We start from the raw sequence: 25487 nt of genomic DNA, 5'->3' as shown, positions 1-25487 counted from the left end.
TCACCCCAAAAAACCCTCCCCAGACATCTCATCTCAGTTAAATGCTGCCATCAGTTGCTCAGAAAAATGTCAGGAGCCATTCTTTATTTATTTTTTTCCTTGACTCCTCCACGTCCAATTGATTAGCAAGACATATCATTTATACCTCCAAAATAAAGCTCCAATCCACTTATTTATAACTATAGCCTCAAATACCACCCAAGTACAGGGCACTTTCACCTCTTTTCTGGACTGCTGTAATAGCCTCCTACTCATCTACTCTTGCCCATCTATGGCTCCCCTCCACATGCTCTAACATGCTCTTCTAAAAGTACTAAGCATCATGTCACTGCCCTGCCTAAAACCTTTCAAGAGCTTTTCATTGCACTTGGTATAAAATCCAAAATCCTTGCCTTCCTTCAAGGAGTGTCACAGTCTGAACCCTACCAACCTCCCCTCCCCACCCTCATTTTATAGCACTCTCCTTCTCAGTCCCTACACTAAAGCCACACAGGCTCACTTTCAGTTTCTCACAAATGCCATGTTCTTTCCTACTTCACTGTCTCTCCACTAGTTATTCAATGCCTGGAACACTCTTCCATCTGCTCTTCCTTTGCAAAGTTCCTTTTCATCCTTCAGTTCTCAACTTAAACATTACCACCTAGAAGAGGAGTTGCCTGACCACCCAGTTTAAAGTAGATCCCCTCTATTATTCCCTTTCCCAGCACCCCAATTTCCCTTTACAGCACTTATCACAATTTACAATTATCTTAACTGTTTATTTTGTTCATTACCTTTCTTTCCTACCAAACAATAGTCTCCATAAAGACAGGGACCTTATCTGTCTTCTTCACCATAGTACCCTTAAGTACCTACCATGGTGCCTGGCACAAAGTAGACACTCAATAAATATTTACTGAATATGGCTATAAATGCTTTCGAATTAAAAACAAGTCATTTAGTACTGCCTATTCTATGTCAGATACTATACTAGGTCCTTTAATACAATTCTGATGGAATTTTCACAATAACCTCATTCAACAGGTATTATCCACATTTTACAGTTGAGGAAACTGAAACCTATAACCAGGATTGTAAGTTTGTGGATATGCAATCTGTGCATAGGTCTCATGCACAGAAGGACCCATGCTTGGTCTAATGCTCTGCTGTTGATATCTTGAAATTCTTAATTTTTGAAAAAGGGGTTCTGCCTTTTCATTTTGCACTGCAGTCCATACATCATGTAGCCAGTCCTGCTTATAGCATCAGGTAGCTTGTCCAGTGTTCAAGAGCTAGTAAGTGGCAGAGATTTAATTAAGATTTAGGTTTGCCTGAAGCCATAGTCCATGTGCTTAAACACTTTACTACACAGATTTTCATCTGCAACTAGAAAAAATAATCTAAGGGGTCAGTTATCAAATTCAAATTTCTGTTAAGTGACTGTCTAAGCTATCATTTCCCAAGCAAGTGCTCCTTAGAACACTATTTGCAAGATATTAATAGGAGAGCTGTGAAAAAGGTGTCCTGTGGTCAAAAGTTAAGGGAAATGCACCCTCCATCACTTTTTAGTTTCTCAATGCATATTAGCATATGAAAGGCTCTGAGATGACCTACAGTTTAAGAAAAGCTGTTTAACTTTGTTCAGTCAGCACTTTCTGGTCTCAAATGATTACAAACCCTTTTCTAAAAGCAAAGTTATTAACTCTTGGAGAACAGTGTCCTATACAACTCAGTCTGGGGAATGCTGATCTTGGTAAGTGCAAACTTCTGTAAAATGCCGTAAATAGTTTAAGCTTTCAGGCTGCTGTTTCAATACTCAACTCTGCCATCTTAGTGGGAAAGCAGCTATAGAGAATACGATTGGGCATTGCTGGTTACAGTAAAAGTTTATTTACAACAACAGGCATCTGGCTGAATTTGATCTGCTAGCTACAACTTGTTGACCTCCATCTAGATCATTCAAGAAGCAAAGTGATCTATTCTAGCCATAAGATTCTGAATATCTGGTGCTTGACCACCACCATCAGTGTCCTCCCAGTATTTGAATATGTATTCTATATGATTTAAAAGTCCCATTTGTTATGACAGTTTGGGGCTTCATAGATATTACCCAAAAAAATCAATGCTTGTTGCCCAGTGAACATAGGGAAAGAAATGGAAGAGGAGTGGGGATGAGCACTCACCCAGGTTGGGAACATGGGAGGCCAGGTTCGTGGGAGGCACTACTCCTAAAACAGAAAAAGAGTGAAACAAAAGATATCTACCTTTAAGCTCTTTCCATGACATTGAAGCCTGAGAATTTGAAGCAGCTGTGTGAGGAAAAGAGCTGGCATTAGGAGTAGCACAAATAAACCTTCATACCAAAACATGAAATACACAGAAATTTAGTCAGACTGCTATAGCCATTCACGCTGTTTCCAAAACAGAAATACAATGAAGAAAGGCACTTCACATCGCTTACCCACAGGGTATTTTATAGCTAATGGCCAACATACAGTAAAATGTAAAAACTTCCCACACAGCTATATTTAGGGTGTGAACGTTTACATTTATATGATCAAAAGGAAAATTTTAGGCATGAACTTAAAGGAGCATACATTATTTGAAGTGATGACTGTTTCTGATATTTTGCTTTCCATTGAACATTAGCTAATTGCTTTTGTTGGAGCTTTTGTTGAGCCTAATTTGTTAACAAGAATAAGGTGTTGCTGATGTTAGTTTGACAGATATATATATAATGACCTACATTCAAATACATACACACACTTAATGCAAATATTAACATATATAGGTATACAGAAAAAAAATACACAAGTGTGCATATACACACACACATACACAACCCTCCACATTCCTATAGGTTTTTAGTACTTGCACTCCTTTAATGCAAGAGTGAGACTTATAGTTGGGAAAAGGTGTGACTAGATGGTTGGGAGGAAGCAGAGTCTGCAGAAGCAGAGATTAGAATGTCACAGAAATGGGCAGGCAAGTGAGTGGTCCGATGCAGGTAACCAGCTTCTATTCTCCATAACTAAACATTCCTTGGAGTTCAGGAATCAGCCACAAGGGGATGGACTCCAGCAATCTTCACTCTACTCTTTTGTGCTATCTCCCATGAAAATCTGTGCTACACTAATGGGAAAGAGGGAAACACTCAAGAGTCTTTTAGGATTATAAATGCTTTGGGAACTATGGAAAATAATAGAAACCACAATTGCCTCTTCTCCTTTCTTTCTTTTACCTCATTTTGGGAAACTCAAAAATTGTAGAGACATTTTCCAAAAGACTATTAATGGGTAAATACTGTATCCATATAATATCTTAATAGATATACACCTGTACACATGCAACACAATTTTAAAGATTTGAAGAATCCCAAAGTCTATGAGAAGAAGCAGGGGAAAGAGAATGAACAGGATTGCCTATATTATAGCTTCTCTTACCTCACTGAGTTACTCACCTTTCTGCTGAGACAATAAACTCCAGGTACAAGCAGGTTCCATATCTTTTCTTTTCTTCTGACTATTCATCCTGGCAAATCAAGAAGACGGTAATCCAAAACAGGAATGATGACTGTAAGGCCTAGTGGAAGCCCAGCGTAAAAAAGCAACTCAAGAAAGACTACTCACTCTAGGCATTACAGAGTTGGGGAAGACAGAAGGCCCAATAACCAAGTAGATTGCTGGGGTGAGACTAGGGGAGCACATGAGGATACACCAAAACCAAAAGTCTTCAGCTTGAAGAGAAAAAAACTAAGGATAGAATGTCGCAAACTTTTGTATAGTTCAAATGTGGGGTATGTTAAATTGGGCTCTGAGTGGGATACTAAGGGAAGCACTGAATTTAGGGAGTATACCTCTAATGTTTAGGGTCAGGGTAAGAAAGAATAACTGTGCCCTTCCACAATGTATTTTTTGTGCTATTGGCAAAGGTGAATTCTAAGATGATAGATTGAAATACTGTGGTATAAGAAGAACAGTCTAGAGGGTTAGGAGAGCTAGGCTTTAGCTGCACTTCTATAACTATCTACCTATGCACCTTAGGTAAGATTCTTCTATTCTCTGGATCTGTTTTATTGTTTTCAAAATGGCTGAGGGAATGCCAGCCTAGGTTTCTTTCCAACTTGAACATTGTAAGATCAGTGGTTCTCAGCCCTGGCTGCACATTAGAATCACCTTAACACCACACCCCACAGTATTTTTTTCTTTCTTGCAATATTACTTATTACTTTCTAACACATTTGATAATTTTCTTATGTATTATGCTTATTGTTCATTTTCAGTCTTTCCCACCTAAATTGAATTACTAGCCCCAAATCTCAGACTTTACCATAAACTGCAGGTCCATTTTAAAAAGTGGAGCTTATTTTCCCACCTCTTGTCTTTGAGCTCAGCCTTCATACTTGCTTTAGTTTATAATAGAGTGTACATAGATGTGACTCAAACAGGGGCTTGAAATGTGCTTGCACAGTTGCACATGTGCCCTCTCATGATTTTGCCCTTGGCACAAGATAAGCCATGAGAGAAATAAGCCCCACTGGTCCAAGGATGATAAATACATGAAACAGAGCCATACCCATTTATTCACAGTCCTGCAGGAAGAAAAGTAGAGTCACCTCAGCCTGAATCAGAGTTGCCCAACAGAGCCCTCTGCCTAATCAGCTGAATCACAACTGGTCTCCAGATCTATGAGAATAAGTGCTTAATAAATTTTTAATTTTTCATGCCATTAAGATTTTGTGGTGGTTATTATATACTGTTGTGTAACAGCTAACTGATATGTCTTGTTAGAAAATAAATGCCTAGAAAGTGTTTGGCATAGAGAAGATAGTCATTAAATATTTATTGAATAAGTTGAATGAATAAAAGCTTTCAAAAAAGTCCAACATATTCCTGATAAATTAAATCAGAATCTTTGATGATGAGGTTTGGCATTGATTTTCTTATAAAAAGCTCCCCAGGTGATTCTAATATGCAGTCAGGGAAGGAAGCCCCTGTTTAAAGACTTACTTGTTTTTGATGTAGAGTGTACTGGTGAAGCACACAGGGAATTAACATCTCTGAACCTCAGATTCCTTAACTGTTAAATAGGGATAGTAACAGTACTTCCTTATAAGGTTATTATGAGGATTAAATGTGATCATCTACATAAAGTATTCAGTATACTACATGATACACAGTAAGGGCTCAATAATCATTAACTATAGCCTATACTGGCATTACTGTTTCATTTGATATACAGTAGAAATATCTTTGAAATCAGATAGACCTTCCTTAAATCATATTGCCACTGCTCTCTAGCAATATGACCTTGAGTAAAAAAACTCTCTGAGACTACAGCAACTCATGTGTAAAACATGGGGACAATAACTACTTCATAACTTATTGTGAGGATTAAATAAGATGGCATACATAATACAGTTAGCATAGAACCAAGTGCAATATAAATAATAAGTGTGAGAAAAAAATAGGATGTCATTTATTATGACTGACAGGAAGAAGTTACATTCCATTAAAGTCTCCACATAATAACTTCATTCCTCTGAGATAGAATGTTCCCAGCACACTGTTGTATTCCCAAAACCTGGACTCTTTTCAGTCACTAGTAAGGAGTCCTCCAAAAAACACAAACAATCCTCCAGTTACCAATTACTCCAGTAAGCATTCCTGCCCTCCAATGGAGCTGGAGGGGTACATGGCTACTCATTCTTCCTGGGCAATCTCAACCATGCCCACTATTTCAGTCATCCTTACAACTCCTAATTGTTCATCCTACTCTAGCCCTTGTCTCTGAGATTTAGATTTATATATCTGAAGTCTTACTCAGCATCTTCACATGGATATTGACATACACCTTTTTCTTACCTCATTTAGTAGCTAGCGTTTGATTTGTTCAGAATTCTTTCACCAATCTTCGTTCTGACAAAAGATCCCCATCCCTCTTAGTGGAATAATCAGTTTCTCTGTGTTTCAATTTTTAAACCTACGTGGAGACTGTAAAGGGACAATCCAAATGCCCCAAACTTCCTTAGTTCTAACCTCCTTGAGGCCTTGTTTTTCAGCACTTCATTTGGTTTTAAGCAACTCCAGATCCTTCCAAAAATCCGTTTTTGCTTAAATTACTCAGAATCAATTTCTGTTGCCTGCAACTAAAGAACCCTGACATAGAAAGTATACCAGGCAGTAAGTTACAGTCAACAAATCTGAGAGGAATTATGGGGGTATTTTTTATAACTCGTTATTAGACCCAGTTAAAGTAAAAAACCTGAGATGGCCCAAATTCCAGGGTGGGAAAGTAGTATCTGTTGTACTAGGATCTCAACTAAAACATACAGAATCTTTAAGCAAAGTATTAAAAGGTGCTCTCTCCAAGAAGACAAATCGAAGTAGTATGTCTCCTCTGAGTAGCTGAATTACAAAATGGTAGAATGGTGTTTCTTCCTCTGGGCTGGGGCAGCACTGTGCTAGAGAACATAAGTTAGAGAGCACTGTATGGGTTAATTTCAGTCCCCACTCACACACTTGGCTGTGTGCCTTTTCAATCAACAAACTGCACAATGGTGACTCTACATGCTACATGCTGCCAAAAATAGGAGAGAGAAAATGTTAACAAATTTAAATATCCAATCTCAACTCCAGGCCTAAAATTACATACCTTGTTTTTTTTTATTGAGGTACAATTCACATATCATAAAATTCACCCTTTTAAAGTGTACAATTTGATGCTCTGTAGTATATACAAAGTTTTGCAACCATTACCACTAATTCCAGAACATTTTCATCACCACATAAAGAAATGTCTTACCCATTAAGCAGACACTCCCTATTCTCAACTCTCTACAGCCTCTGACAATCACAATTCTTCTTTCTATCTCTAAGGATTTGCCTATTCTGAACATTTCATATCAATGTAATAAGTGGCCTTCTGTGTCTGGCTTCCTTCACTTAATATAATGTTTTCAAGGTTCATCCATGTTCTAACATGTATCAGTACTTCTTCCTTTTTATGACTGAATAATAATCTGCTTTACCTTTACTAGGATGGCTATCATTTAAAAAGGGAAAATGGCAAGAATGTGGACAAATTGGAACCCCCATACATTGCTGGTGGGAATATAAAATGGTGTAGCCACTGTGGAAAAATTTGGCAGTTCCTCAACACGTTAAACAGAATTACCATGCTACCCAGCTATTCCACTCACAGGTATGTGCCCAAAATAATTGAAAAGGGGTATTTGAAGAAAAATTTGTACAAGAATATATACAATAGCAAAAAAAATGATAAAAACAACTCCAACATCTATCTGCTGATGAACTGATAAACCAAAATGTGGAATATACTTAAAATGGAATATTATTCAGTATTCTGTATCTTTTGTTATGTTAGTTGTCAAAACTCATCCAATGAAACACATGATTTTTGTTTTTCAGTGTAAGTAAAATTTATCTTTAAAAAATCATAAAGAAATATCAAACTGGTAAATTACATGCATGCTGAAGTACACAGGGGTGAACTGAAGTGCAAACTACTCTGCATCAAAAAATAAAATGGACTGATGAGTGGACAGATATGTGATAAGGCAAATACAGCAAAATGTAAAAAACTGTAGAAGCTAAATGTTGGGTATATGGGTATTCACTGAAAATTTCTATATGATTGAAAATTACCATAATAAAATATTGAGGGAAAAAACCTGGGGGACATGGTGACAGAGGAGTTTGTGGCCTTAACTGCATTTATTAGAAATCTAGAAATATTCAAAGTAAAAGAGCTTTCAATTTAAAAAGCTAGATCAAAAGGAAGTAACAGTAATTAAGATAAAATCAGCAGTCAGTCCACAATGATCTATCACCTCACACCTGTTAGCATGGCAATTATGAAAAAGACAAGAAATAACAAGTGTAGGTGAGGATGTGGAGAAAAGGGAATCCTTGTACACTGTTGGTAGAAATGTAAATTGGTGCAGTCACTATGGAAAAGAACATGAGGTTCCTCAAAAAATTAAAAATAGAGCTACCATATGATCCAGCAATCCCAATTCTGGGTATTTATCTGAAGAAAATGAAAACACTAACTTGAAAAGCTATTGTGGAGGGCCAAAAGTGATGTCACCTCAGAAGTGACATCACCAGACCCAGTTACCAGGAAGTGATATTACCAGAAGTGAGATCACCAGAAGTGGAAGTGACAACACCAGATATGAGATCGGCCTGGAAGTGACATCATTATGAGCCCATGTATATAAGCATGCTCAGAAATAAAACTGCATCACTTGTCTGCCACCAGTGGTCAGTGGACCATCTGATCCCAACTTTGGTTTCCATGTCTTTCTTATGTCTTTCTCTGTGTTTCCCTTAATCTCTTCATCCACTTCTCTGAGGTTTAGCAGTTTTGTGGAGCTGGTCTATGCAGGTGGCTCCTGAACAGGGACCTAAGAACAGAGTGACAAGGACTGAAAAACTCAGGTTTTCCGGAGCTTGACTCTGCAAGGCGGCCGGCAATTTAAGTGAGGAGACTCCCATAGGAGAACAGACATTCGTTGATAAGGTACAGACTTAATAAAGCCCAGGGGATGGTACTGGAGCATTAGAATCAGGAGTAAAACATGGGACAGCAAGGGTCAAAGGACTGTCGGGTCAACTATAAAAATTTTGTATATATGCTTAAAAGCCAAAAATATGGGTCAGTCTGGATCAAAAGACCGATCACTCTTTGTACATATGCTTAAAGCTACGCTTCATGGCCGCAGTATTTATATGTGCTTCTACAGTTAGATGCTTTTCTTACTTTTGTACAAGATACTTGCCCCTGGTTCCCTGAAAGAGGAACCATAAATAACAGCTTTAGCAAAAGGTAGGGCAGCAACTTAAACAGCACTATACCCTTCAAGGGCCTTGGGACTTTCCTGTACATACGTTTGCTTTGTTAAATTTAGTGAAGAAAAGTTTGGATCCATCTCCCGAGATTACCTGTTTACCTGACAGACTTCTGGAAGAAGGCTCTGTAGTCAAGCAATCGCAACCAATAGTCACTGGGTATGAGGCTTTGGCTAATGCCACAGCCTTCATGGACTGTGAGCCGTTACCTCCCAAATATGACCAAGACAATGAGCCATTACCTCCTAAGTATGAACAGGGGTTGTTAGAGGAAAAATAGCATTATGAGAAAGAGCCTTTTGAGAATGAGCAATGTGGTGCCCGTGGCATCCAACATGGCACCCATGGCATCCAACATGGTGACCAGGAGGAATTTGCTTCCTCAGAGTTTGAACTGGAGGGAGAGGGCCACATAAGGCCTTCTGATGAACCTCCTGCTGATGCCAGATCTGTTTTAGCTGCTTGTTCAAATCACAGGTCTTCTCCTAGGCCCCTGTAATCACCCATCTGTTTTCATAAATCTCAAAACCATAAACTGCAAATAGGGAACCCCCCCCCCACGCCTCTGTGTCTGCATAGTAGTCAATATAACCGGGGACCTCCTATTTCCATTGTTACCAAAGTGACTTCTGATTTTGTTTGTTGCTCAGCTTTACAGAATAGCGTTCAGGAAGCTCAAAGGCGGGGTGAGGATATATCTGGGTTCCATTCTGTCTGTCTGCCAGTTAGTGTGCAAGATGGGGATGGAAATGTCAGACTGCATAATCCTATTCCTTTCAAAACTTTAAAAGAGCTTAAAAATTCCTGCTCTCAATATGGTCCAACTGCTCCTTTTACCCTTGCTCTCTTGGAGGGAATATCCACTGATGCTCTGGCTCCTAATGATTAGAAAATGTTTGCTAAAGTGTGTCTTTCTGGAGGTGATTATTTGCTATGGAAAAGTGAATTCATAGACTTGTGCACACAGCAGGCCAAAAGAAATCGAATGCATAACACTCCTATCAACCTAGATATGCTAACTGGAGAAGGGCAGTATTCTGTCTTAGTAGATCAACTCGTTTCCTATACAAGCATATCAACAAACTAACATCTGTGGGGTCAAGGCCTGGAGAAGTCTGTCTACCACAGGAGAAAAACTGAAGAACTTAACAGCATTCAGTAAGGTCCAAGTAAGCCATTTCAGGAATTTGTTTCTCACTTACTGCAGGCAATATCCAGAGTGGTTCCTGATTCTGAAGCTGGCAATATTCTTGCTAGACAATTGGCTTTTGAAAATGCTAACAGTACATGCCAGGGTCTCATTCAACCTTTTAGGAAAAAGGGAGTCTTTCTGACTTTGTCAAACTTTGTGCAGATGTGGGGCCTTCTTATATGCAGGGAGCAGTGTTGGCAGCAGCATTAAACAAAACTTCAGGCCTGACGTGGCGGCCCCATCCCCAATCAGGGATGAGGCTCCATCTTACAGGTAAATGTTTTCACTGTGGACAATTCGGCCATTTTGCCTGAGAGTTCACTTACCCTAAAGACTATCAAAAGGCACCTCCTACTAACTTACCTCAAGAAAGATCAAACAAGGCACCTGATGTTTTCCCATGGTGCCACCTAGGAAAACACTGGGCCAGTGACTGCAGGTCACAAACTGATGTTCAGGGTTTTCTATTACCGGGAAACTCCTGAAGGGGCCAGCCTTGGCCCTGGCAAATAATGGGGGCCTTGTCCATGACTCCCTCAATTGTTCTTCCCAACACACAACAATCCAGCAACTCTGCTGAGCAACCTCAGGGAGCGCAAGACTGGACCTCAGTCCCACCTCTAGATTCGTATTAACTCCTGATATGGGACCACAAGCTATTCCTAGTGGAGTATATGGCCCTTTATCTCCTGGTACAGTAGGCCTTACTCTAGGTAGGAGCAGCTGGAACTTAAAAGGACTACAAGTGTAGCCTGGAGTCACAGACTCTGACTACATGGGTGAAATTAAAGTTATATGTTGTTCACCATTCAGAATTATACAAATGTTATCCTCTGACTGTGTAGCTCAACTAATTGTGCTGCCTCTTGTAAAAACTGGTCGGTGTCAATCTTCCCAGATGAGAGGGTTCCTCAGATGCCTTTTGGGTCCAATGAGTAGGACTCGAATGACCTACTTTAACACTTTGGATTGATAAAAAATGTTTTGAAGGCCTCGTAGATACTGGAGCCAATGTGTCTATCCATCATATCACATGGCACTTAGCCCACTAAAGAAGCTATGACTAATTTACAAGGTATTGACATGGCACGGGGTCCTTTGCAAAGTTCTCAAATATTGGCTTGGTCAGACAAAGAGCGACATACAGGACCTTTCCCAACCATACGTCCTCGACTATATCCCTGTTAATCTGTGGGGATGAGATGTTCTAACTCATATGTTAGTTTTACTTTATAGCCCCAGTCCTCAAGTTGCCCAAATGATGTTAAATCAAGGACATATACCTGGGACTGGTCTAGTAAGCGAGGGCCAAGGTTGGTTACTCCCGATCTCCCCTCAGCCTCGCCAAGATTGGTCTGGCCTAGGGTACCATCCAAATTTGCCTTAGGGGCCTTGGTATCTCCTGCCTCCCCAATATTGATGGCCTCTAAAAAAATACAGTGGGTAACTGACAAGCCCATCTGGGGGGACCAATGGCCCCTAACTCAGGAGAAACTGCATACTGCCCGAAAGCTTGTGTCACAACAATTGGAAGCCAGACATATTGAAGAATTCCTTAGTCCTTAGAACACTCCCATCTTTGTGATAAGAAAGGAACAATCTGATCACTGGAGGCTCCTATAGGACCTCTGCAAGATTAATGCAATCATGGTTACCATGGGAACGCTGCAACTGGACTGCCCTCCTCAACTATGATACCTTGGAGGGAGAGGGAGCCCAGGACTGCTAAACACCCAGCCCCAGCCATCTGCACTGGACCGCAGACACAGTGCATGCGTGGGGTGCTGAAAACTAGGGAAACAGGACAGTAAGACCTGAGAGCAGGTCCCTGCAGGCGGCACCCCAGGGACAAAGAAAAGCGAGTGCTTTTCAGAAGTCTTAAAGGGACAGGGACCCCACAGCCGGACGGAAGCATTCTAGGACACCTAGCCCAGCAGCAGGGAACTCTGGGCACCCTAAACCCCTGGATAGCAGAACAGCTCAGAGGCCCCTCACGGAGATAAACAGCCTCCTGGCCGTTTCCCCTCCAACACAGCTCCGCCATATCGGAGCAGCAGCCCGAGGCAGGCCACGCCCACAGCAAAAGCGGAGATAAACTCCATAGCAGCCGGGGGCAAGAATCAGAAGCCCCATCTGCACGCAGCTGCCCAGCACAAGCCATGAGAGGTCGCTGTTCTCCCAGGAGAGGAAGGCCACAAACCAACAAGAAGGGACGTTCTCCCAGACGTCACTTGTGCCAGCTCCGCAAACTATCTCTATCGCCATGAAAAGGCAGAATTTGAGGCAGACAAATATCACAAAGACAACACCTGAGGAGACAGACTTAACCAGTCTTCCTGAAAAAGAATTCAAAATAAAAATCATAAACATGCTGATGGAGATGCAGAGAAATATACAAGGGCTAAGCGATGAAGTCTGGAGGGAGATTACAGACATCCTGAGGGAGATTACAGAAGTGAAACAAACTCTGGAAGGATTTATAGGCAGAATGGATAAGATGCAAGAGGCCATTGATGGAATAGAAACCAGAGAACAGGAACACATAGAAGCTGATGCAGAGAGAGATAAAAGGATCTCCAGGAATCAAACAATATTAAGAGAACTGTGTGACCAATCCAAAAGGAACAATATCCACATTATAGGGGTACCAGAAGAAGAAGAGAGAGAAAAGGGGATAGAAAGCGTCTTTGAAGAAACGATTGCTGAGAACTTCCCCAAACTGGGGGAGGAAATAATTGATCAGACCATGGAAATACACAGAACTCCCAACAGAAAGGACCCAAGGAGGACAACACCAAGACACATAATAATTAAAATGGCAAAGATCAAGGAAAAGGACAGAGTTTTAAAGGCAGCTAGAGAGAAGAAAAAGGTCACCTATAAAGGAAAACCAATCAGGCTATCATCAGACTTCCAACAGAAACCTTATAGGCCAGAAGAGAATGGTATGATATAGTTAATGCAATGAAACAGAAGGACCTTGAACCAAGAATACTGTATCCAGCACGATTATCATTTAAATATGAAGGAGGGATGAAACAATTCCCAGACAAGCAAAAGTTGAGGGAATTTGCCTCCCACAAACCACCTCTACAGGGTATTCTAGAGGGACTATTCTAGACGGGAGCACTCCTAAGAATAAACAGATGTCACTAGAGAAAATAAAATCACAGCAAAGAAAGCAGACCAACCAAATACTAACTAAAGGCAAAAAATAAAATCAACTACCCACTAAAAGCAGTTAAAGGAAACATGAAAGAGCACAGAATAAAACAACCAACATATAAAGAATGGAGGAGGAAGAATAAGAAGGGAGAGAAGAAAAGTATCTCCAGACAGTGTATATAACAGTTCAATAAGCGAGCTAAGTCAGGCAGTAAGATACTAAAGAAGTTAACCTTGAACCTTTTGGTAACCACGAATCTAAAGCCTGCAATGGCAATAAGTACGTATCTTTCAATAGTCACCCTAAATGTAAATGGACTGAATGCACCAATCAAAACACATAGAGTAATAGAATGGATAAAAAAGCAAGACCCATCTATATGCTGCTTACAAGAAACTCACCTCAAACCCAAAGACATGCACAGACTAAAAGTCAAGGGATGGAAAAACATATTTCATGCAAACAATAGAGAGAAGAAAGCAGGGGTTGCAGTACTAGTATCAGACAAAAAAAGACTTCAAAACAAAGAAAGTAACAAGAGATAAAGAAGGACATTACATAATGATAAAAGGCTCAGTCCAGCAAGAGGATATAACCATTATAAATATATATGCACCCAACACAGGAGCACCAGCATATGTGAAACAAATGCTAACAGAACTAAAGGGGTAAATAGAATGCAGTGCATTCATTTTAGGAGACTTCAACATGCCACTCATCCCAAAGGATAGATCCACTGGACAGAAAATAAGTAAGGACATGGAGGCACTGAACAACATACTAGAACAGATGGACCTAATAGACATCTATAGAACTCTACACCCAAAAGCAACAGGATACACATTCTTCTCAAGTGCACATGGAACATTTTCCAGAATAGACCATATACTAGGTCACAAAAAGAGCCTCAGTAAATTCCAAAAGACTGAAATTCTACCAAACAACTTTTCAGACCACAAAGGTGTAAAACTAGAAATAAATTATACAAAGAAAACAAAAAGGCTCACAAACACATGGAGGCTTAACAACATGCTACTAAATAATCAACAAACAAATTAAAATAGAAATCAAGGAATATATGGAAACAAATGACAACAACAACACAAAACCCCAACTTCTGTGGGACGCAGTGAAAGCAGTCTTAAGAGGAAAGTATATAGCAATCCAGGCACACTTAAAGAAGGAAAAACAATCCCAAATGAATAGTCGAACATCACAATTATTGAAACTGGAAAAAGAAGAACAAATGAGGCCTAAAGTAAGCAGAAGGAGGGACATAATAAAGATCAGAGAAGAAACAAACAAAATTGAGAAGAATAAAACAATAGAAAAAATCAATGAAACCAAGAGCTGGTTCTTTGAGAAAATAAACAAAACAGATAGGCCTCTAGCCAAACTTATTAAGAGAAAAAGAGAATCAACACACATCAACAGAATCAGAAACGAGAAATGAAAAATCACGACAGACTCCACAGAAATAAAAGAATTATTTTAAAGACTACTATGAAAACCTATATGCTAAGAAGCTAGAAAACCTAGAAGAAATTGACAACTTCCTAGAAAAATACAACTTTCCAAGACTGACCAATGAAGAAACACAAAAAATTACAAGCAAAGAAATTGAAGCAGTAATCAAAAAACCACCCAAGAACAAAAAACAAAACTCCTGGGACAGACGGATTTACCATGGAATATTATCAGACATACAGAGAAGACATAATACCCATTCTTAAAGTTTTCCAAAAAATAGAAGACGAGGGAATATTCCCAAACTCATTCTATGACGCCAACATCACACTAATACCAAAACCAGTCAAAGACCCCACCAAAAAAGAAAATTACAGACCAATATCCCTGATGAATGTAGATGCAAAAATATTCAACAAAATATTAGCAAACAGAATTCAAAAATATATCAAAAGGATCATACACCATGACCAAGTGGGATTCATCCCAGGGATGCAAGGATGGTACAACATTTGAAAATCCATCAACATCATCCACCACATCAACAAAAAGGACAAAAACCACATGATCATCTCCATAGATGCTGAAAAGCATTCGACAAAATTCAACATCCATTCATGATAAAAACTCTCAGCAAAATGGGCATAGAGGGCAAGTACCTCAACATAATAAAGGCCATATATGATAAACCCACAGACAACATCATACTGAACAGTGAGAAGCTGAAAGCTTTTCCTCTGAGATCGGGAACAAGACAGGGATGCCACTCTCCCCACTGTTATTTAACATAGTACTGGAGGTCCTAGCCACGGCAATTAGACAAAACAAAGAAATACAAGGAATCCAGATTGGTAAAGAAGAATTTAAACTGTCACTATTTGCAGATGACATGATATTGTACATAAAAAACCCTAAAGACTCCACTCCAAAACTACTAGAACTGATATTGGAATACAGCAAAGTTGCAGGATACAAAATTAACACACAGAAATCTGTGGCCTTCCTATACACTAACAATGAACCAATAGAAAGAGAAATCAGGAAAACAATTCCATTCACAATTGCATCAAATAGAATAAAATACCTGGGAATAAATGTAACCAATGAAGTAAAAGACCTCTACCCTGAAAACTACAAGACACTCTTAAGAGAAATTAAAGAGGACACTAACAAATGGAAACTCATCCCATGCTCTTGGCTAGTAAGAATTAATATAGTCAAAATGGCCATCCTGCCCAAAGCAATATATATATTTGATGCAATCCCTATCAAATTACCAGCAATATTCTTCAACAAACCAGAACAAATTGTTCAAAAATTCATATGGAAACACCAACGACCCCGAATAGCCAAAGCAATCCTGAGAAAGAAGAATAAAGTGGGAGGGATCTCACTCCCCAACTTCAAGCTGAACTACAAAGCCATAGTAATTAAGACAATTTGGTATTGGTACAAGAACAGAGCCACAGACCAGTGGAACAGATTAGAGACTCCAGACATTAACACAAACATATATGGTCAATTAATATTTGATAAAGGAGCCATGGACATACAATGGGGAAATGAGAATCTCTTCATCAGATGGTGCTGACAAAACTGGACAGCTACATGCAAGAGAATGAAACTGGACCAATGTCTAACCCCATACACAAAAGTAAATTCGAAATGGATCAAAGACCTGAATGTAAGTCATGAAACCATAAAACTCTTAGAAAAAAATATAGGCAAAAATCTCTTGGACATAAACATGAGCAACTTCTTCATGAACATATCTCCCTGGGCAACGGAAACAAAAGCAAAAATGAACAAGTGGAACTATATCAAGCTGAAAAGCTTCTGTACAGCAAAAGACACCATCAATAGAACAATAAGGTACCCTACAGTATGGGAAAATATATTTGTAAATGACAGATCCGATAAAGGCTTGACATCCAAAATATATAAAGAGCTCATGCACCTCAACAAACAAAAAGCAAATAATCCAATTAAAAAATGGGCAGAGGAACTGAACAGACAGTTCTCCAAAAAAGAAATTCAGATGGCCAACAGACACATGAAAAGATGCTCCACATCGCTAGTTATCAGAGAAATGCAAATTAAAACCACAATGAGATATCACCTCACACCAGTAAGGATGGCTACCATCCAAAAGACAAACAACAACAAATGTTGGTGAGGTTGTGGAGAAAGGGGAACCCTCCTACACTGCTGGTGGGAATGTAAATTAGTTCAACCATTGTGGAAAGCAGTATGGAGGTTCCTCAAAATGCTCAAAATGGACTTACCATTTGACCCAGGAATTCCACTTCTAGGAACCTACCCTAAGAATGCAGCACTCCAGTTTGAAAAAGACAGATACACCCCTATATTTATCGCTGCACTATTTACAAAAGCCAAGATATGGAATCAACCTAAGTGTCCATCAGTAGATGAATGGATAAAGAAGATGTGGTACATATACTCAATGGAATATTATTCAGCCATAAGAAGAAAACAAATCCTACCATTTGCAACAACATGGATGGAGCTAGAGGGTATTATGCTCAGTGAAATAAGCCAAGCAAAGACAAATACCAAATGATTTCACTCATCTGTGGAGTATAAGAACAAAGGAAAAACTGAAGGAACAAAACAGCAGCAGAATCACAGAACCCAAGAAGGGACTAACAGTTACCAAAGGGAAAGAGACTGGGAGAATGGGAGGGTAGGGCGGGATCAGGGTGGGGAAGAAGAAAGGGGGTATTATGATTAGCATGTATAATGTTGGGGGTGGGGGAAAGGGGAGGACTGTGCAACACAGAGAAGACAAGGAGAGATTCTACATTTTGCTATGCTGATGGACAGTGACTGTAATGGGGTTTGGGGGGGGGACTTGGTGTAGGGGAGAGCCTAGTAAACATAATATTCTTCATGAAATTGTAGATTAATAACAAAAAAGGGGGGATTATTCCCTGATAGGATAAAATTAACTGCAAATCAACGATTAATGCATGCTTTACATATCCTTAATTTTGATCTTTTAAAGGGTGTCGGATGATCAGCTATGGATACATTTTTCTGATAATATTTCTTTCTCTTAAAAAAAAAAAAGCAGTTCCTGTGTGGTGATCTCCAATAGGTTCTTCACAATGGTATAAAGGTCATATCAAAGTGTGGGCAAAGGGTTTGTTTGTGTTTATACAGAGGATCAAAGCCTAATTTGGCTACCCTGAAAATGAATTAAGATACGATATGAAGAAGAACTTCCAACATCAACATCCTCTGGAAGAGTCATTCCAGAAGATGATCATCAAAAAACTTCAACAAAGATCCTGGTGCTGTTGCAGGTGTAGCTGCATTCATCCCACCGGCTCCTGGACTTGCCATTGGAATGAAGAAGGAGATATCTAAGCTGGCCTGTGCATACAGTAAAACAACAAATTTGACTGGATCTATATTGTCAGAATTCAGCCAAGAATTAGGAGAAGTGCAAGTTGCAGTGCTCTAAAATCGTGCGACTATAGACTATCTATTGTTAAAAGAACATATGGAATGTGAACAGTTCCCAGGAATGTGTTGTTTTAATTTGTCTGATTTTTCTCAAACTATTCAAATTCAGTTAGACAATATCCATCATATTATTGATAAGTTTTCACACATGCCTAGAGTACCTAACTGGTTTTCTTGGTTTCACTGGATATGGCTGGTAATTGTAGGTCTCCTTTTGTTATTTATCTGTATTGCTATTCTGTTAATGTGTGTACACAATTTAATTAGTAGTTTGTTAAAACCTATACATGCTTATGTTACTCTACAAGAAGTTATGTCAAAGAAATAATCAATCTTCCCATGTTTTCTTCTGTCTGCTACTTCTATAGCTTTTCTTCTTCCTTCCTAATTACAACCCTTTAGTAGAATTCATGCCTCATATCGAAAATTACCGAGTATCATAATTCTTCCAAGTGGTAAAGATACCTCAAGACAAAAGCTGGGCATAGAAGCCACAGGGCATAAATCTGCAAAGAAGTAAAAAGCTAACCTTTTCAAAGAATATTGCTTCTCTCTCACTTACCAACTTTACATTTCCCTGTATGGCCCTGGAAGACGGCTGGTTAGCCAGAGACGGGTAAGATTCCTCAAGGGAGGAACAACCTAAGACAGGCACAGTCGCAGGGGGGCCATCAGGTGAGAAATTGGGGATCAACAGAGGTGAGGCTTAGAACCTCAGCCCCCTGTTTTGAGAGAAATCTTCTGCATCTGTGGATGTTTTGTTGCCCTTGTCTAGCTTGGACTAATACTTAGTCTATAGGCACACACCTGATCATCTACATTTGCCCTCTTACAGCACTAAATTATGTTTTCTACCTTTATCTTGCATCTACCTACCACTTCAGCATTTTATTAAAAACAAATAAGGGAGAAATGTGGGATTCACATATAAATCAAGTATAAAAATGAAATGAAAAAAAATACACCTTTTGTTCATGTTTCTCTTGATATTTACTCTGGCTTCATATGTACTTCCCCTTGATCGGGAGAAGCCAGTAAACATGTTATTTCCCATTGTCTGCATGCATTCTCCATCATGGGCATTCCTAAAATTATAAAAACTGATAATGGGCCTACACTGGACAAGCTTTCCAACATTTCTGTTCTACCTTTCAAATTCAACACATCACAGGAATTCCTTATAACCCTCAAGGTCAAGAGATGGTAGAAAGAGCCCACCTCACACTTTAAAATCAATTATTTAATCAAAAGGGGGAAAATATGGGACCTCCGCCGCAAACCAATTAAACCTTGCCCTATTCACATTAAATTTTCTTTCAGTAGACAAGCAAGGCCTCACAGCAGCAGACAGATTTTGGACACCTCAAAACAAGAAATTTGCTGTGGTCAGATGGAAAGACCCCCTCACGGATCTTTGACAAGGACCTGACCCTGTACTTATCTGGGGGAGAGGTCATGTTTGTGTTTTCCCAAAGTCTGCTACAGGTCCTCACTGGCTCCCTGAATGACTGGTCAAATATCATCATGAAGCAATCGACTCATGGGATGAGGATGAGGACCACCCCAGAAGTCTGCCTCCCTCAAACCCAACATCACAACAAATGCAGAGAACCCATCCTCTGACGTGGAAACAGCTCAAGAGGCTGACTCAGGAGGGAAAGGCAATGATCAACCAACAGGATCTGACTCTGATGCCTGATAAGCTGTCCTTAGCAATGTTAGTTATCATTGCCACCCAGGTGGGAGTAGTGCACGGAGAGACCTATTGGACTTTTTATCCAAATGCTCCAGTATTACACCCAATTACCTGCGGTGATGAGTCGGTACCAATCTGTAAATGACTCCTGGATTCTGGAAGGACGCCAAGGACGAGATGGACTGTGCTGGCAGCAATTAGCATTATTTAATTATTCTGGACAGATGGTGGATCCTCCTTTATGTGGAGCCTACCAACCCATGGATGGATGCTTGTTGCTAGGACATGTAACCAAAACTGCTGCAGGAGGTGGCCAAGTAGCCACCATTACTGGGCCCTGGGCCCTTGACAATACATATCCGCTGTTTCTTTTGTAGGGCTACCAGCCACCACCATTGTTGTAGCCCCAACTCATCCTCCTTTACCTTACTGTGCAAATACTACCAATGTAGAATTGGAAAAATTCGTCTGCTGGGTAGACTATGCTCACCCTCTGGCTGCCCAACGCAAACTTAGAATTACTATACAACCTCAGAATTAGTATACAACTGGTCCCATCGCTTAACTGGACCTGTTCAAAATGAATGACACCTGGAGAATATATATCACCCATTTTTACCACCTCACAGCACAAGATGCAATGTGAGCTCTGGTGTATTTGGGCCACCACAGACGATGTTAACTTTTCTTCACCCTCTTCAAGTGCCTCACATCTTATGCATCCTTATGGAGTATGAACCTGCATACAACCCCCATATGGGCTGCTTGTATGACCTTTTAGTGTCTCTTTTCAAGGAAATCTATATCATATTACCTGTACAAATTGTAATCTAACCACATGTGTGTCTACCTAGAACAAAGGGGAAAATATCTTAGTTCTTTCCCAACCACCATATATTATGTTACCATCTAATCTACCTGAACCATAGTATGATGACCCAGGAACACAAGCCCTTATAGAAATGAAAAATGAACTCTCCAAAAGCCAGAGAGCTATTGGACTTACAATTGCTGGATTAGTGGCTGCTATTTCCATCCTCATCATGGTGTTACTTCAGCTGTGGATCTCTCACAATCTATACACACTGCCCAATTTGTTAATCAATTGGCTCATAACATCTCTCAAGCTCTAAAAACTCAGGAAGACATTGATTTAAAGATAGAGAGCCAACTTGCTACCTTAGAAAGTACAATGTTGGCTATAGGCAATGAAGTGGAATCCTTCCAATGGCAGTTATGGCTTCGATGCCATGCTGCATTTAAAAGCATCCATGTAACCAATGCACCTTATAACAATTCTCAGTGGAAATGGCACAAAACTCATAGCCATCTCCTACGAGTACAGCACTATATGAACCTTAGCCTTGATTTACATAATTTGCATCACAAAATATTAGACATTCAAAATGCTCAATTGGATATGATAGATTCCTGAGATCTAGCAAAACAAGTTCTGGAACATCTTATAGGCTTCAATCCTTTTAATATGTTAAAACATACCCTCTGGTATTTGCTTGCTTTGGTATTTGCGATAATTGTTTTGTTTTTATATTAGTTGATTGGCAAACGTTCAAGAAAAGAAGCTACACAGACCAACTTAACCTACAACAACTATGGCTTCAATTTCAAAATGAGAGGGGAAAGCTTTCAGTTCTCTGAAAACTTCTAATCTTTTCACCTTTTTTCTATTACTGATACTGTAACTTTTTCCTTCCTTCACAAACCAAACTCTGCTGTTCCAAAGGGAATAAATAGCCTGAGTACCCCAAAATATATTGTCTAAGCTAGGGCTCCACCGGCTGGCGAGGGAACCACAAGGTAGGCGCTGGGCATGGAGGCCATGGAGGCATAAACAACCAAGGAGACAGAAAACTGACCCTCTCAAAGGATGCTGCTTCTCTTTCACTCACTTGCCTCACATCACCCTGCTTGGCCATGGAAGATGACTGGTTAGCCAGAGATGGGTAAGATTCCTCAAGGAAAGAACCTAAGATAGGCAGTCACAGAGGGGTCATCAGGAGAGAACCTGGGGGCCAACAGAGGTGAGGCAGATCCTCACCCCGTTGACCTTGAAGAGGCCTGAATGTAAGTCATGAAACCATAAAACTCTTAGTAGACAACATAGGCAAAAATCTCCTGAATATAAACATGAGCAAGTTTTTCCTGAATGCATCTCGAGCAAGGAAAACAAAAGCAAAAATGAACATGGGAGGGAGTACATCAAACTAAAAAGCTTCTGTACAGCAAAAGACACCATCAACAGAACAAAAAGGAATCCAAAGGTATGTCAGAATATATTTGTAAACGACATATCTGACAAGGGGTTAACATCCAAAATATATAAAGAACTCACATGCTTCAACACCCAAAAAGCAAATAACCTGATTAAAAAATGGGCAGAGGATATGAACAGACAATTCTCCAAAGAAGAAATTCAGATGGCCAACAGGCACATGAAAAGATGCTCCATATCGCTATTTATCAGGGAAATGCAAATTAAAACCACAATGAGATATCACCTCACACCAGTTAGGATGGCCAACATCAAAAAGACTAGTAACAACAAATGCTGGTGAGGATGCAGAGAAAGGGGAACCTTCCTACACTGCTGGTGGGAATGTAAACTAGTTCAACCATTGTGGGAAGCAATATGGAGGTTCCTCAAAAAGCTAAAAATAGAGATACTATTTGACCCAAGAATTCTACTCCTTGGAATTTACCCAAAGAATATATTTCTCAGATTCAAAAAGATATATGCACCCTTATGTTTATTGCAGCACTATTTACGATAGCCAAGAAATGGAAGCAACCTAAGTGTCCATCAGTAGATGAATGGATAAAGAAGAGGTGGTTCATATACATACACAATGGAATACTATTCAGCCATAAGAAAGAAACAAATCCTACCATTTGCAACAACATGGATGGAGCTGGAGGATATTATGCTCAGTGAAATAAGCCAGGCGGAGAAAGACAAGTACCAAATGATTTCCCTCATTCGTGGAGTATTAACAACGAAGAAAAGCTGAAAGAACAAAACAGCAACAGACTCACAGACTCCAAGATGAGACTAGCGGTTACCAAAGGGAAGGGGTGAGGGAGGGAGGGAGGGAAGGAGGGAGAAGGGGATTGAGGAGTATTATGATTGGCATACATGTTGTGTGTGGGATAATGGGAAAGACAGTGTAGCACAGAGCAGGCAAATAGTGACTCTGTGGCATCTTACTACACTGATGGGTTGTAACTGGAATGGGGTATGGGGGGAATGTAATAACCACATTGTTTTTTCATGTGAAACCTTCATAAGAGTGTATGTCAATAATACCTTAATAAAAAAAAAACAAAAAATCAGCAGTTTAATCCATTATTTTAGAATAAAATTTTTACTTTATCTTGATATATTATAATAAATTTTTATGTATATATATCCATATATATAATAAAATTTTACTTTATCTGGACATATATGTTATATGTTATATATTATATATATTATTAGATAATTAAAAATTCTAGGTATGCTGCTATTTATTAACTGCTTTTATGTGCTGAGAATCTATTGTAGTCTTATTTCCACTCCCAACAAGGCTGTGAGCTACTATTCTATTTTATAAATGAGAAAAGTGAAGCACAGGAAGATTGGGAAAATTACTTCAGGTCACAGTTTGTTAATGGTAAGGATGGATTCAGAACCCAAGTCCATGGGTCTCCTCCTAATCACTTACCAACGAAGTGCCAACCTTAGAGTCATACTCCCCACACTACACACAGGCTGTTGAGACTTTCGGTGGGGGCAGGGAGAGGGAGGCTCAGACAAGGACCTAACCACTCCGTTCCAACCTTCGCAAGGAGCTGACCAGCAGACCTGAGGCTAGTGCCCTTGGCGGGTGGCTCAGGGAGGGGCCTTGTTGCAATACATAGAACCCCAGCCTTATGGGGAAGGCCATGGGGCCCCCTCTTGCAGTCAGTCGTACACTGGGCAGTGATTCCGTTTTACCACCGCAATCGGAGAGTACCATGTCCCAGAAGAACAGCAAACCTGGCCGCAGAGCCACACCAAGCCCAGGATACGGACCCGCAGAAAGAGTAGGCAACAGCTTAGTCACCTGTTCCATGTCTCCCCTCACAGAATCGAAAAGACACAATGTCAAATACCAAAGCAACCTATTTGGGGTTCCTCCCTGCTTTAAGCCATAATCTGGGGTCTACGGACGGCCACCCGCGGGCCCACGAACCCTCGATGCTTACATGCAAACCGTGTGTTTTAGTTTTAGTTTTTGTTTCGGGAGGAGATGATCAATAGTTTTCCACAGATTTTTCAAATAGATAATGTCCACCCTCCACCCGCACCTCAAAAAATAAAGGTAAGAATCGAGGCTTTAAACTCTGTCATCGCTTCTCTTACATCTTTACCTCAGTCCCGCACCGAGTGTCAGTCCCACCCCCGTCGCCAGTCAGCCTTCCACTCCGTTCTCCTCTCCTCCATGCACGCCTACACGCACGGACGCCCCACGCACGTACCCCCACGCATGCGCCCCCACACGCACGCACCGCACGCATTCGCTAAACTTCACGTGCGCCTACACACACGCGCGCGCACACACCTCTCCCCACGCCCCTGCACACACATGCATTTCCACACACGTGTGTCTCCCCACATACCTCAGCACCCCCGCACACATGCATCCTCAGGAGCCTCCCCCTCTCCGCTCTCCCTTAGGGCTGGCTCCAGGCGAGGGCCGGCTCAGCCCTCCTCACGCCCCTAACCCCCGCCCTCGGCTTCGCGAGCAGCGAGGCTCCTCCCCAGCGCGCGGAGCTTCCCCCGCCCAAGCCCGTGGCCGCCCCGCAGGCCAGTCTGACAGGGCCGCGCCACTTTCCTCCTCACATCCCAGGAGACACCGGGCGGGGCGCCTCCCACACTGGCCTTCAGACTAAAGGGAAGGCATCCGCTCAGCCAGAACGAACTCCCTTGGTTTCCGGTCCCTCGGAATGGAGGCTGGGGAGGAGAGGGGAGGGGAGGGGCGTTTCTCAACCTTGCTGGGAAAAGTGCTCACCTGGTTCCCAAAGCCAGTTTGCCCTTCCTCTACTTCCTGCCAGAGAGAAGGGATTCAGAGAGAGAGCCAAGGTCTTTGGGGCGGGGAAGGGGAAATGACTCAGAGAGAAGGCGGCTCAGAGGGAGGGGCTGGCCTGGAAATGGGGTGAGGGGTCACTGGGAGTAGGAGGGAAAGGGGAAAAAGGAAGAGGATGGGAAAGCCGCGGCGGGGGTATTTTTGAGGGTGTCTGGCACAGTCCTGGGAATCCTTCCTGGTCAACACCGAATGCAGGAGCAACCGGCTGGATCGTTTCCTCCGTGCTGGGACTTAAGCTCCTTTAGTTAAGCAGGCATCACGGAATCTCCTGGTCTGGATGGCAGCACGGGGATTAACTCTTCATCTTCTATGGAGCAAGTAATAGGCTTTACGTCACAGGGTTGCTACAAAGATTAAACTAGTTACTACATCTCAAATACTTAAAATAGTGTCAGGAACATTGTAAGCAATCAATCAGTGATAGCTCCTATTATTACAAAGATGGTCTTTCATTGATGATGGTCTCCCCTCTAGATTATGAGTCCCATGAGGG

General features: G+C 40.8%; 1 protein-coding gene across 7 annotated transcripts in view; it reads right to left on the bottom strand.

The window, feature by feature from the left end:
- The window catches only part of LOC108395175 (NACHT, LRR and PYD domains-containing protein 12), a 45499-nt gene extending 20505 nt beyond the window's left edge, over positions 1 to 24994 (bottom strand). The window contains exons 1-3 of one of the 7 annotated variants that reach the window (XM_073227325.1): positions 24920 to 24994; positions 3440 to 3510; positions 2163 to 2288 (exon numbers count right to left, since the gene is read on the bottom strand). In XM_073227325.1, the coding sequence (XP_073083426.1) occupies positions 2163 to 2288; positions 3440 to 3509 (196 nt within the window). In that variant the 5' untranslated portion in view covers position 3510; positions 24920 to 24994. Of the gene's footprint in view, positions 1 to 2162; positions 2289 to 3439; positions 3511 to 19976; positions 22883 to 24278; positions 24409 to 24527; positions 24655 to 24919 lie in introns of those variants that run through there. The other 6 variants (XM_017657247.3, XM_073227323.1, XM_017657244.3 and 3 more) reach the window with 6 other exon arrangements.
- Between the last annotated feature and the right edge of the window lie 493 nt (positions 24995 to 25487).

This window comes from Manis javanica, chromosome X (genome assembly GCF_040802235.1).
Source record: "Manis javanica isolate MJ-LG chromosome X, MJ_LKY, whole genome shotgun sequence".
In the NCBI taxonomy this organism is placed as follows: domain Eukaryota; kingdom Metazoa; phylum Chordata; class Mammalia; order Pholidota; family Manidae; genus Manis; species Manis javanica.
Note: the sequence above shows the minus strand (reverse complement) of the source record. Positions and strands in the feature narration are given on the sequence as shown.